This window comes from Hippocampus comes, unplaced genomic scaffold (assembly GCF_001891065.2).
Source record: "Hippocampus comes isolate QL1 unplaced genomic scaffold, H_comes_QL1_v1.1 scaffold36, whole genome shotgun sequence".
Taxonomy (NCBI): Eukaryota; Metazoa; Chordata; class Actinopteri; order Syngnathiformes; family Syngnathidae; genus Hippocampus; species Hippocampus comes.
Window position 1 is genome coordinate 1475363 of NW_017805695.1, and position 13523 is coordinate 1488885.

Genomic DNA, 13523 nt, shown 5'->3' on the forward strand with positions numbered 1-13523 from the left:
GGTCCAGGGTTCGAATCCGGGCTCCTGCCTTCCAGTGTGGGGTTTGCCTGTTCGCCCGTGCCTGCGTGGGTTTTCTCTGGGCACTCCAGTTTCCTCCCACATTCCAAAAACATGCATGGCAGGTTGATTGAACCCTCAAAATTGTTCCTAGGTGTGAGTGTGAGTGTGAATGGTTGTTCATTTATGTGTGCCCTGCGATTGGCTGTCAACCAGTTCAGGGTGTCCCTCGCCGACTGCCCAAAGATAGCTGGGATAGGTCCCAGCACCCCCTGTGACCCTTGTGAGGATAAGTGGATAGGAAAACTGTTTTTTGTTTTTTTTTGTTTTTGTCTCTGACTTGACTCAGACTCCTTGGCATTTGACTCTGAAGTGTCTCAGACGAACTCTCAAAATATTGTTACAAACTCAATCAAGACTCCCTCAAAAGCAGCTTGAAATAAAGTTTTTCAGATTATCAAAATCTCCATCTGATTGATTAATCGTGAATCGTTGACAACAAACCCTTGATTTGGACTTGATAAAAGTGGACTTGACCACAGCCCTGCCTCATTGTAAAATCGGCAATACAATGTTGCAAGGAAACATCGGCATCTGAGAAATGTCTTCTTATTCATAAAGGACACATTGGCCACCATCTTCAGTTTACTCAAGACAGTTTGCACACACCACACACAAAGCAATACTTTCAATTTACAATCTCGACTCTCCTCCCCCAAACTTGCCCGAGTCCTAAGACTGACCTGCGCGGTAGCAAGGTGCCACAAAGCAACCAGACTGCTGGAAAATACACAGATGAAAAAAGAGCATCTCTTACACACCCCACACCACAGTCTCACATCCGATAATTGAGCCTTTGCTGACTTTGTGCCATTGCCGTGGATGCGCAGTAGCTTAACTTGCCACAATCATAGACTGATGTCATCTTTCTGACGGACAGGTGAATGGAGGGAGGGATCTATTTGTGCCGCTTTGAGGCATCACTGATGCAACATCAGTGACGGTTGAGTTGCTCACTAGAAATAATGAACCACATCAATAAGGCCAACAGTAAATTATTATATTTTGGTGACAGAACCTCATGCTTTTTTTTAATAGCAGTCATTGCATTAGAGGCTAACTGATATTTACCAGCCTGTTGAGGGGGGCGTTTATTTTATATACTCACTTAGACTATCTGTTGAAGATGTTTTGCCAGGTGTCTGAACCCAAGTTCGCCTGCGGCAGTAGACTCAACATGAATCTCACGCTCGGCCTATCATATGCCCTCCCAACCATGCTCTGGTTTTACAGTGGTCTGTTGAGATCTAATTTGCTGATTTCAAAGGCTGTTGAGTGTGGCTTCATTTTCTGCCATGAGGGCAACATTTAAATTGTTTGGTTCTGGAAGAAACACAAAATTATTGAGATTCCTAGTTTGAAATTTGTGAAGTCTTGTTTTTGTGGATTTTGGCTGTGGGAAGGGGGCTTGGGTTGCTATTTGTGGACAAACTCACCTATTCACTCTTTTTGTGCTTGGGCCAAAGCAATTATGATGAATGTTGAGCATTAACTTTGATAACTTCTGACAGTTGATCCTTGAGGCTTAGGCTATGTTCAGATCAAACGCGGGATGAGCGTTCCGCCTCACTTTAGTCGCCGGAGTTTGATCACGGGAGTTTTTAACAGGTCATGGCTGCTTCATTCACAAACATTGGAGAAGGGGAGGGGCTTCGCTTGATTGACAACTACAGCATTCCACTGGGTGGACAATGATTTCCACTAGGTATGTGTCCCTCAAGCACTTCCACTTTTGTGGCAAAACTCTTCTGACAGAAAAAAAAAATGTTTGAACATCGTAATCTGCTGCAAGGTCATTGTGCAAAATACTTTGGCTCATGCTAAACACTATCGCCATTTATCTTCCATTTAACAGCTGGAAACATGTAAATACATTTGCCAGGTTTGCTGGTGTGATGGCTAGTTTAGAGATGCCCCGCCCCCCCGCCCCCGGAAGTGGATATTTCACAGTAGTTTCAGCAAAACCCTTGGGCCCAAGGTTGTTACCATGTGGCCATGAAGGTGGGACCACGACGGGTGTACGGCAAATGATTGACATACCCTCTGCCTGTGACTTTTTTTTTTTTTTTGGAGCACAGTGGTTTTTTGCAAATAAAATAAGAGGCACAAGATCGGTTCAGAGGGCTGATTTTTTTTTTTTCATACATTATTTTACTCGTCTACCACTGTCAAATCATGCTGACAGTTTTACCAAATATGACAACACATTTTTTTGGAGTGCCGGGGGACTGCAAACTCCCTTTTATAAATATATGTATTTTTATAATTGGAGTACCGTGTACGCGTGTGTACGTGCATGCGTGCGCGCTGTCATTTAAGGGCGCGTGTGTTTAGTGTGTGCATGTGGTCACATGGCAGAGATCCTCTTGTTTAGGTTCGCTGTGTTTACTAACAAGAGGAGGAAAGAGAAGGAGGAGGAGGTCGTATCTCTAATCGGCTCTTCTCTAGCTTCTATCTAACATCAGTTGTTTCAGTGGTCCGGATGGTTTTCTCTCACTCTGCTTTTCAGTGGGTAAGATCTATTATATGCTCGAATTTGTTTCTAAAGTTTGTAGTTTGTGTCAAGTTTGCGGGATTGTGAACTCGTTCCCTGTTTCCAAAACTCATTGCTGATCACTTCGTTGTTCGAAATGTCACATACAGCTGTTCATGTTTATTAAGTGATCGAATATAGCGGTACAGATATATTGTTTACTCTAAGGTTGCCATTGGGTTGGGGTTGTAAAGTGAAAACTCATTCAAGGCACCGTGTTGACTACTGCACAGTTTGACAATCGTAAAAGTGCATCATGCTAAGCGATCGACAGACACATGGTTTGAAGCAAATGACGCAAAAGTTAATTAATGGTCGTTTTCGGTCCTTGTAACTGTGGAAAAACGTCGAAGTATGTGTAAAAGTTTGTATAAACGCTGTACACAAAAGAGAAACGTGTGTAAACTGAGCGTGAGATATTTTATGGACGGTTAAAATACCCAAACCAGGGTTGCCATGGCAATCACAAAGCCACTCTTCTCATTTTCATTGCGAGCCAGTGTACCATCGCGGTAAAGTTGAAGCAGTTATTTTAAATGGAAACGAATCAATATTGTTGTTTTAAATAGATGTCTATTTGTGTCAGGGCTCAAACTGCTCCGTGTCCCTTTACAGTGCCATCAATACTGCCTGAATGTGCATCTGTGAGAGTGTACTGTACTTAGAAGCTGAGCATCGCAAAAGCATACACAATGACGCATCTGCTAACCAGAGGCAGGGACACAGCGAGCCATTGTAAAGCAGCAAATAACAAGTCATGCTAAAGGGCACAGCTGACTGTGACGTGCAGAGTCAAGCCATAAAGCAGAAAAAGCAGCGAGAAGTATGATGTTCATCTTTCAGTCAAAGTTAAAAAAAATTAAATTGTGACCTTCAGTGTACGTTCATTTGAATTCATCCAATTTCAAACGTAGTCATTTGATATTGCCATCGATGTCACAATAACCAGATGAAACTTGTATGGCTGATGTGACTATTATGATCAGACCTTCCGCTAAATTCTGTTGACTGCATATTAACTTTTTTTCCCCCCCCGACTTGTGAACACAGAGACAAACACAATCACTATAAAGTGGAGTGGAGCCACTCGTGTGCTTGCAATGAAAAGAGCTTTGTTCAAACAAATCTATCGCAATTGAGACATTTTGTTCACCGCTGCTGCTGCTGCCTGACACAAATCAATTTCCATCCGTCTATTATCTCCAGCACTTGTCCTCACTCGGGTCGCAGGTAGACTACAGCATATCCCGGCTGACCCCGGGTGAGAGGCGGGGTGCACCATATGCTGATCTCCAGCAATCGCAGAACACATAGACAAATACTTACACACACATTCTTACAATGCACAACTCAGAGTCTTCAATGATCCTAACATGCTTGTTGGAATGTGTGAGGAAGCGGGAATACCTGGAGAAAACCCACACAATCGCAGAGGAGTGGGGGTTGTAAGCACTTCCACATCGGCAGGCCGTAGCCCAGAGTTGAATGGTCAACTTAATACGTGTGATGTTCATATGCTAACCAATCAGCTACCATGCCACTATGGATCCATTTTTAGATTTAAAAGTGTCAATTTACCCTATGCATAAATATGTAAATATGTATTGTTACAGATTACTGTTTATCTGTCCGTCTCCGCCGTTGTTGTTTTAGTTGACTTTCTTTGCTCTGTGGGGGTACGAGTTGTTTTCAGAGGACTGCCTCAAAGATACTGTATACTGTATCACACTTGGCGCCTAGATTTAATTGTTATATTGACAAGATGTTATTGCTCGCGAAAAGATATACAGTACATTTTAACTGTGTGGTTGTTGCCTCTTCCAATGCAAGTGTCTGTCACTGGACAGAGCTGCCATTTTGAGGAGAAACGTGCTTCGCTTTCACTTGCAGCTGTTACAAATGAACACTCAACTATTTAACTGACGTTAGAACATCTCTCTATTCGAATAAATATCGGTCACAAATCTAATGCTCAGCTTTTTATGAATTTGTGCAAACAAAATTACTGCTGGGCGGCCCAGTGGTCCAATGGTTAGCGCGCCGACCCCACAGTGCAGAGGGGTTCAATTCCAGCTCCGGCATTTTCTCCCCAGGGCTGCATGGGTTTTCTCTGGGTACTCCAGTTCCTCCCACATTCCAAAAACATGCATGGCAGGCTGATTGATCACCCTAAATCACATGTTTCAAAGTCGAGGCCCGGGGTCCAGATCTGGCCCGCCACATCATTTTATGTGGCCCGCGAAAGCAAATCAAGCATGTCAAGTTCCATGATGCTTGCTAAAGTCTGAACCAAAATTTCAAATTGTGATATGTAATCCACAATGACAGTCATTATTCTTGATTTCTGATTTTAAAACTAGTTATTCATCAATTTGTTGTGCGCTGTGTATGTAATATGTGGAGGGCATTAAACATTTATATGGTTTCCCAAAATTCATAACGGCCCTCCAAGGCAAACCATAACTACAATGTGGCCCACGACAAAAATGAGTTTGACACCCCTGCTCTAAATTGTCCCTCTCTCTGTGTGAGTGTGAGCGTGGATGGTTGTTCGTCTGTGTGTGCCCTGCGATTGGCTGGCAACCGGTTCAGGGTGTACACCCGCCTACTAGCCGAAGACGGCTGGTATAGGCTCCAGCCTCCGCCGCGACCCTTGTGAGGATAAATGGATCGGAAAATGGATGGATGGAAAATTACTGCTGTTGTTGATAACAGATAATGAGAGAAGCATATCTTCTGCTTCCATTAACAGTGTGTCTCTCTTCTGCTCTCAGGAATACTTTGACTGGTGCAGAAAAGTGAAGGCATCTTCCTCCGACTCATCAACATGGGATCATCAATACTGGGAAAGGCAGCTACTCTTGATGCTCTCATAAAGGAATGTATACATGCATTTGGTGAGTGTTGCGCACAATTATACTCAAACTGAAAAATACATTCAAAGACTAGCAAACATCCATTTCAGACCAACTGAAAAAACATTTTTACACTATTGCTATTCATATTTGTTAAGTAATTCTTTTGTGTATTAAAGGGATGTCAATGTTGGAATGTCATTCATTACAGTATTCAAAATCAAGTCAGCAAAGGAAAAACACGATTGGATGAATTAAATGCAAAATAAAATTTAAAAAACATGTTAGTCTAGCTAGCACATAGTGGTATTTTGGAAGGCTAATTAAAGGATCGTGGGTATGAATGTGAGTATTCAACTGACTAGTCATAAACTATATACTGGATGCATCGGACGAAGTTCCCACAGTTCCACTATGTATTTTGTGTCAACAGAACAGTGACTATGGGAGAAAGCATTCTGCAGTCCTTCTCAAATAATGTGGCGCGATCCCCTAGGGGGGCGTTGTTTCGATGCCGGGGAGGACGTGTGTGACTCTGGGGAACACGCTTTTTTTTTTTGTTTGCCGTACAGGAATAAAGTGTAATTGCACATCCCCTACAGAAGTTGGCAGTGGCGCCCCGTATTGTCAGAGAGTGCGCAGGGAGTATTAGCTCGAAGGTGCAATCAACAAACCCTCAGGAGACCACATGTACATTTTTTTTCACGGGGATGAAAAGAAAGGCCGACAGAGATGAAGTTAACGAGACAAAAGAAAGTCACCTGAAAGCTAAGACAAGAAAATATAACGAAGCATATGTAGTGCTTGCCTTCACTGTGCCTACAGTGGGAGATGGATGAGGTGTGTTGAGTGGCTGCGGACAGTCACAAAGCCAAATAAATCGAAGCGCCACTTCAAGACATTACACCTCAATCACGGTGATAAGCCGCTGGAGAAGCTGTTCACCGCCAAACACGCTCATTGTAGCCAGCAATCCTGACTTCCTCATTTTGATAAAAAAAAAAAAATCGGCACAAATTGTTTTATTCATTTTTGTTTTGTGGACTAAAGTATTTTCTATATTGTGCTCCCGAGTTCATGTGGCTGAACTGAATTAGATTTTTTTTTTGTTGTTATTTATTGATTTGATTTAATTTTAGTTTTCAGAATGAAATGGTGCAATAAGTTGGTCCAAAATGTTTATGGTTTAAGCAAGGATTTGATGCACTTAAAATATTTTCTGTTGGAGACTAAAAAACAGTGTTGATAAAATTCTTCTTTGATCTAAGTAGAACTATATTTTTCTTTTTTCCTTCCTTTAACTCATTCAATCCCAGCCATTTTCACTGGAGCAACCCCCTCAATCCCAGCATTTTACTGGATTTTGACTGATCTTGCAAGGCCCACAGAATATTTGGTTCTAATGCTATATAAACATGTAGCCTACCAAATTAAAGTTGGGACTCTTCTCCTTTCAGAAGAAAAACAAATAGTTTCTATCTTTTTCCATTCTTCAGCAATCAGCATTACAAAATGGCTACGTTTCATGAAAATGGCAATTCCTGGGCAAAAAACGGAGAAAAAGAGCTTTTTGTAAAAGCATGCATCTCAAGCACGTGAGGCACCACTGCCACATACTATTTTACATGATTTACAATGCAAACGGCTTATTCTCATTCACAGATTCCATCAGACCCTCCTCCTCTCTATAACGCAAAAAAAAAAAAATTAGACGTACAAGTACGTCCTTGGTAGGCGAGACCTAATTTGAAAAAGACGTACGTCTTGTGGAATGAAAGAGTTAATGCTAATAAGGATACAATGTAATGCAGATGTGTACTTATAACAACGGCAGGGTGGGGGTGGGTGTGGGGGGCGATATTGTTTTCTTCTCGCTGCTGGGGGCATAACAGAAAATAATTAAGAAGCACTGCTTAATAGCAAGCAAAAGAAACAAAACACAACCACTAGCCCAACATTGTATTAGCTAATGTTAAGAACGCACAGGTTAAACCTGTACAAGCTGAAGTTTCACCTGTGAGAAGAATACGTGCAAATATTCATGTCCCCTGATTGTGGTTGTCAGCTGAGACGATTTTTCATGGGCAATGCAAGCATCTTGAAGCAATCCACCCACTCATCGTTTCAATTGGTCACTTTTGTTGACAGATGACAACGGAGTGCTGCAGACCAACCTACCTCGCATGCTCCTGCTGATGCATCGCTGGTATGTTTCATCTTCCGAACTGGCTGGAAAACTGCTGATGATATATCCTTCATAATTTATGTAAAATATAGAATCGCTGATCTCTTATACTTGCTGGTGGAAATTAATTATGGTGTTTTGGGCTCTGTGTTGTGGATCGTAAGCCTGTTTGAGGACCGAAGCTGTCGGATATGGGGATAATCTTTCTGATTCAAGGCATCCTGTGCTGAATGTTGCCCTACTAACAGTAAAGTAATAACAGACATAGGTATATGATATGATTTGCCAAAAGAGTTCCAGTTTTGTCTCCTTTGTCCCAGTGGCTTTGTGCTGTCGTGAATCCCCATTTCAAATGACATTTTTGATCATATTTTGGGTATTTGATGCCCATTTCACGTGTTGATCTAAAATAAGAGGAACAAAAATACAGCTAAATTTCTTAAGTTGCATTGTTCATGTTATTGGTCACTAATAGATTTGAAAAAAAAAAAAGATGAAACTTAGTCATGAATTATTATGATCCACAATAATCTGAATAGGAGTGGATCCCAAAAACGTAGACAAGGATAAAATTCTTTGACCAAAAGGTTTATTTACAAATAGGCGCATGACCGACAAAGTACAATTGAGATTGCTGGTAGTTGGAGCTTTGATAACCGTGAATAACAAAAAGCAACTGCAAACGGCAAGAAATAACAAAACAATGTAAATCGCTTTGATCAGAAAATCCAATCGCGACGATACACAAAATAATACTTTGAATAAAATACTAAATATTACTGACAAGAACAAACTATGACAAGAACAAAAACGGAGAAACGAGATCATGAGCGTCCAGAGAATTTCACTTGGTGCGAGAGAAGTGAGCAAGACGAATAATCCGACATTGGGTTGTCGGCATGGTAGTCCTTAAGAAGCCCACAGATAATGATTACAATGTTTGACAGGTGCGTCACTGAGGGGAACGCCCTCCACTCCAGCTGGAGCTGAAAACAAAACACAAACAAACACCATGAAATAAATGTTTTCACCTTTTCGCTGTTTGGTACTGTTTATTTATTTATTTTTCAATCCAATATATTCCTTAACTAAATTCTACGTACCGTGACTGCAACAATGATGACTGCCATAAAACAAGACTGAAGATTTGTTACTTAATGAGGTAAGGCCAGAACACGCCCATCACACGTCACTTCACTTTTTCTCTTAAAACTTCAATTCAGTGCATTTCTGGTCAAAGTTTTTTTTCATTCTCTTCCATTTCATGAATCATCACGAGGAGGTCACAGACGTACAGATGTCTCATTGTCAGGTTTATCTATTAGACATTCAGAAATAAAACACAAACAGGAGACAGGAGACTCAATTCTGGTACGAGGAGAAGCATTAGGTTTCAGTTCTCTGCACGTCACCCCAGGATCTCCCCGCTCGCCCTCTCATTTATTGGGAATCTAATACATGGGTGTGTCCAACCTAAAGGGTGAGGGCTGTTGAAGACACACTGAACTTGTTTGACTATGTGTGTGTATGTGAGTGAAAAATACGTTCATGTGTGCAGTCATGACAAAAACACCAAGTTGCAGCTGGTGTTGACTGCTTCGTCCACGTCCGACCTTGCTCTTGTTTTGTCTTAATACTAATCTCCTTCCAACCACTTTCTCGGAAAGGTGGTTGCGTACCTCAACTGCCCCCCAGTGCACTAAGCATTGTTATCTTATAAATGTGAGCATATCTTCATTAAAAGCATGATATTTTTATTAAAAGCATAAGCACTCTTCATTGCAAGCATAATCAATTTATTTTTAATAATATGCAAATGTATGATAACTAAAAACAATCAACCTAACACTCATATTTCATCCGAGTTGTTGCCTGTTGCTACGCAAATGTTAAGTGCTTAATTTTGTGTCCAGGTACTGGATAGGAACATTCCCTGCAGAGTTCAACCTGGACTTGGGTCTGATTCGAATAACAGAGGAGTTCAGAGAAGTCGCTGAAAGGCTCAGCTGCGAGGAGCATTTCAAACTGATTGACATCTCCACCATGTAAGAAATGACACCTTTTCAGTCTGCTTTGTTTTCCTATAAAATTCTCAATTCTTTGACCGAAGCTGATCAAATAAATCTACTCAATCAATCCATCAAACCATCAATCAATAAGGGAACGAGCTTCCCACTATGTGGATTCACCTCTTCACTTCAATCGTCTTAAGCTGCTGCTTGTCTTCACTAACTGAAAAACATGCTCTATTGTTTTGAGGTCAGGTTTAGCTATTGAAGAATAATCTTCCTCCTCTTGGTATTTGTCTTCAAATAATCTTGAGTCACTGAAGTGGCTGGTCATGGATCCTGCGTCATCCATGATGGCGAAATGATGTGATGACTTGGCTTGTAAATAAATGAATGGGCTTGCTGGAGATGATGGTGTGGCTACGGAAAGAGGAGCCCGGATGAATTTTGAAGCACAAGGACCTACATTTCATGCTTACATCAAGACATATGCTGTAAAACTGACAGTGCAGACCGTTCGGACAATATAAACATTCTACCGAAGCGACTAAATGAAACTTGAAAGACAAATAATTTGAAAAGTACTTAGTGGCTTGACACCAATGCCGTTCAGCATGCCTTTCACTTACTGAGGACACAAGTTAAAGCAGTAACACTCTCAACCATAATCATAAAACAACTCAAGTGTCATTGTCCAAATACTTCTGGCCCTGAATGTAACATACACAATCTTCACAAACTTCTTTGGCGTCACATTTTTGGAAGAATAATCCACATTTAATTGAGAATGCAATTGTAGGTCAGCGGTAAGTCCAAAAAGAGCATCCAAAATGTTATCACTGCTTATATTTGTATATTTTGTTTACTCTTTTTAATGGTGGTTGTATTTTCAATGGTGTACATTCACAAAAATAAGCATGATTGACGTGAATCTTTGAGTCTTTACAATTTACTGTCTCTCTCACACGCTCACACACGCACACACATAAACAACACAACCGGTTTCTAAGACTGTGTCGTAAATGGTTCTTTGCAGTCCTTCGTATGACTGGATGCGTAAGTTGACACAGCGTAAAAAGCAGGCGAAGAAAGGCAAAGCTTCGCTGTTGTTTGACCACCTTGAACCCATGGAGCTGGCGGAACATCTGACTTTTTTGGAATTTAAATCCATCAGGAGGATATCGGTCAGTGCAATGTTTTTTATTTCTTCTCTCGTTTGCTCTTCTGTTTCCCCCCACGATCTGTCTTATGGTGCCAGGAGATGAAAAGGAACAAAAGATAAGCAACCTCAGCCTCAGAAATACTGGAGGTCTCCGAAGATGGTTGGCAAGTGTTCTTGCTGAGGAAAGAAAGGGTGGAAATAAGTGGGTTGGTGTGGAGGGTTTCTGGGTGGAGACCAGGCTTCTTGAGGATGGGAGGACTCACACTACACACTGAATCTTGGCCGTCTACAATCATGAGGACGTTATGGGGGAAAAAAACACCCAAAAATATCTGAAGGCAATAAACACGTATGTTATTCATGGTTTTAAATAGATGCTTAATGAGTTAAAGGTCCGATGAGGTCTGCTGAAGTCCCGCATGACATCATGCAAGCCAGTTGGTAGCAAGCAGTTTTGGTGCGACTCCCCTTTGCGTGACTTTAGGTGCTTTTGACTTTGGAATTTTCACCGTACCGTCCTCTGAAAGCAACATGACGTTGACCACCGTTCTTATTTGATGGGGTAACATTTTAAATGACCTTTCATTTCATTCCCTGGACTTTTATTCTGTCTCTAGTTCCCTGATTACAAGAGCTATGTGATCCATGGTTGCGTGGTGGACAATCCAACACTGGAACGCTCCATTGCTTTGTTCAACGGAGTTTCACAGTGGGTCCAACTTATGGTGTTAAGCAAGCTGACACCTCCAACCAGGGCAGAGGTTATCACCAAATACATCCATGTGGCTCAGGTAAGCTACCACAGAAAATGTTGCTTTTCTAATTTGGTACATAGGCACCCATGCGCTTGGTGTAAAAAGGGGCATGACTTCATTTGGTTCCGGCGCAAGTCTAGTCTCACGTCTTTGGGGCCGTGTTGTGCCTCTCTGGGCATTCCGGCGCATGGACCTGCCTCGCCCCCGACGCACCTGATAATTTGGTCACTGAAAGTAGACTGCACTTGATGTAAAAATAGGTGCATCTTAATTTTCGTATCGGGGCAAGTCTAGTTTCACGTGTTTGGGAATTTCATAGACGGCGCTGCAGATCATTAGGCATTCCGGAGCATTCTGCTGGCCCAATTCTACCAGCAGAAAATCTGGCAAAATACCAAAAGAAAGTAAGAAAATTCCACCGATGTGCGCAATTAGACTGCACTTTTCACTGGATTTTCGCTCAAGTCCCAAATGTTTAAAATTCAAATGGATGCAAAGGATAGATTCTTTGGTCCTGTTTGTGTCATGATTCTGTTTTTGTTTGGGTTAGATTAGGTTTTGTTTCATAGATGACTGTTATGGTTCTGTTCATTTGTGACCAACAGGTGGCATTGGAGGGCTTCTCCTCCAGCCTCGCATGCTGTTGGTCTTCACGTCAGTAGTTCTTTTTTAGTTAAAAGGACTGCCACGCCAACCACTCGGAGTTGGATCGTTGTGTGCGGCAACATTAGTCCTCCAATGCCATCTGTTGGTCACAAACGGAACAGAACCATAACAGTAAATTATGAAACCAAACCAAATCTAATCTAAACAAAAATAGAATAATGACAGTTGGTTTACGCTCAGTTTTATTAAATTCATTTGTAAGCCGTGCTGCAAATTCACAACAAATTTTAATGCAAGGTACTTTCCATGAGGAAGCAGGTCCAGCTCCACACTCCACACATGCAGTAGCTGTAAATAACTGAGAATTGTCAATCTAATGATGGCAACATTTTAGGAGCAGAAGCTGAGAAAGTGACAGATTCAGGCGATACTGTTTAGATGACAGTTAATGAGGCTGTCTTGTGGTTCAAAATTGATGACTGATAAATTTACAAAGAAAAAAATTGCAACTGACTGGCAATCAGTACCCTACCTCTCCGAAATCAGCAGGATTAGGCATCAGACCACCTGAAAGTGTATTCAGGACAAGTGGTACGCACTGAAATTCTGGCATCCATACATGCCAGGCTTCTGCTGGTTAATCCATGACAGAATATCATAACAATGCACTGATACGTATTTGCCATTTGTCTTGACGTGATCACTTCATTTTTGTTCTTGTGGAAACTGTCCAAGCGGCCCAGTGGTCCAGTGGTTAGCGCGTCGACCTCACAGTGCAGAGGTTGTGGGTTCGATCCCGGCTCCGACCTGCCTGTGTGGAGTTTGCATGTTCTCCCAGTGCCTGCGTGGGTTTCCTCCAGGTACTCTGGTTTCCTCCCACATTCCAAAACACTCAAAATTGTCCCCAGGGTATGAGTGTGAGCACGGATGGTTGTTCATCTTTGTGTGCCCTGCGATTGGCTGGCAACCGGTTCAGGGTGTCCCCCACCTCCTGCCCGGAGACGGCTGGGATAGGCTCCAGTACGCCCCGTGACCCTTGTGAGGATAAAGCGGTTCCGAAAATGGACGATGGATGGATTATTATTGACTTGAAAATGATGGATGGTTCTGTCCAATATTTTCAGGAGGCGGGGGACACCCTGAACTGGTTACCAGCCAAATGCAGGGCAGGCAGAGGCGAACAACCATCCGCGCTCACACTCACACCTAGGGACAATTTAGAGCAGGGGTCCCCAACCTTTTTTGCCCCACGGACCGGTTTAAGTCAGACAATGTTTTCAGGGACCGGCATTTAAGGTGTGGCGGACTAATACAACAAAATAATATGGTATGAGCTGCATGAAAACTGTGGTGTTTTCGAA

At 42.1% G+C, this 13523-nt stretch overlaps 1 protein-coding gene across 4 annotated transcripts in view; it reads left to right on the plus strand.

The window, feature by feature from the left end:
* rasgrp3 (RAS guanyl releasing protein 3 (calcium and DAG-regulated)) overlaps positions 1-13523 on the plus strand; it is a 28246-nt gene that overhangs the window by 7912 nt on the left and 6811 nt on the right. For 3 of the 4 annotated variants that reach the window (XM_019882067.1, XM_019882069.1, XM_019882066.1), the window contains 6 exons: positions 5365-5487; positions 7594-7693; positions 8730-8792; positions 9544-9675; positions 10676-10823; positions 11419-11592. In XM_019882067.1, the coding sequence (XP_019737626.1) occupies positions 5418-5487; positions 7594-7693; positions 8730-8792; positions 9544-9675; positions 10676-10823; positions 11419-11592 (687 nt within the window). In that variant the 5' untranslated portion in view covers positions 5365-5417. Of the gene's footprint in view, positions 1-2382; positions 2570-5364; positions 5488-7593; positions 7694-8729; positions 8793-9543; positions 9676-10675; positions 10824-11418; positions 11593-13523 lie in introns of those variants that run through there. The other variant, XM_019882068.1, reaches the window with a different exon arrangement.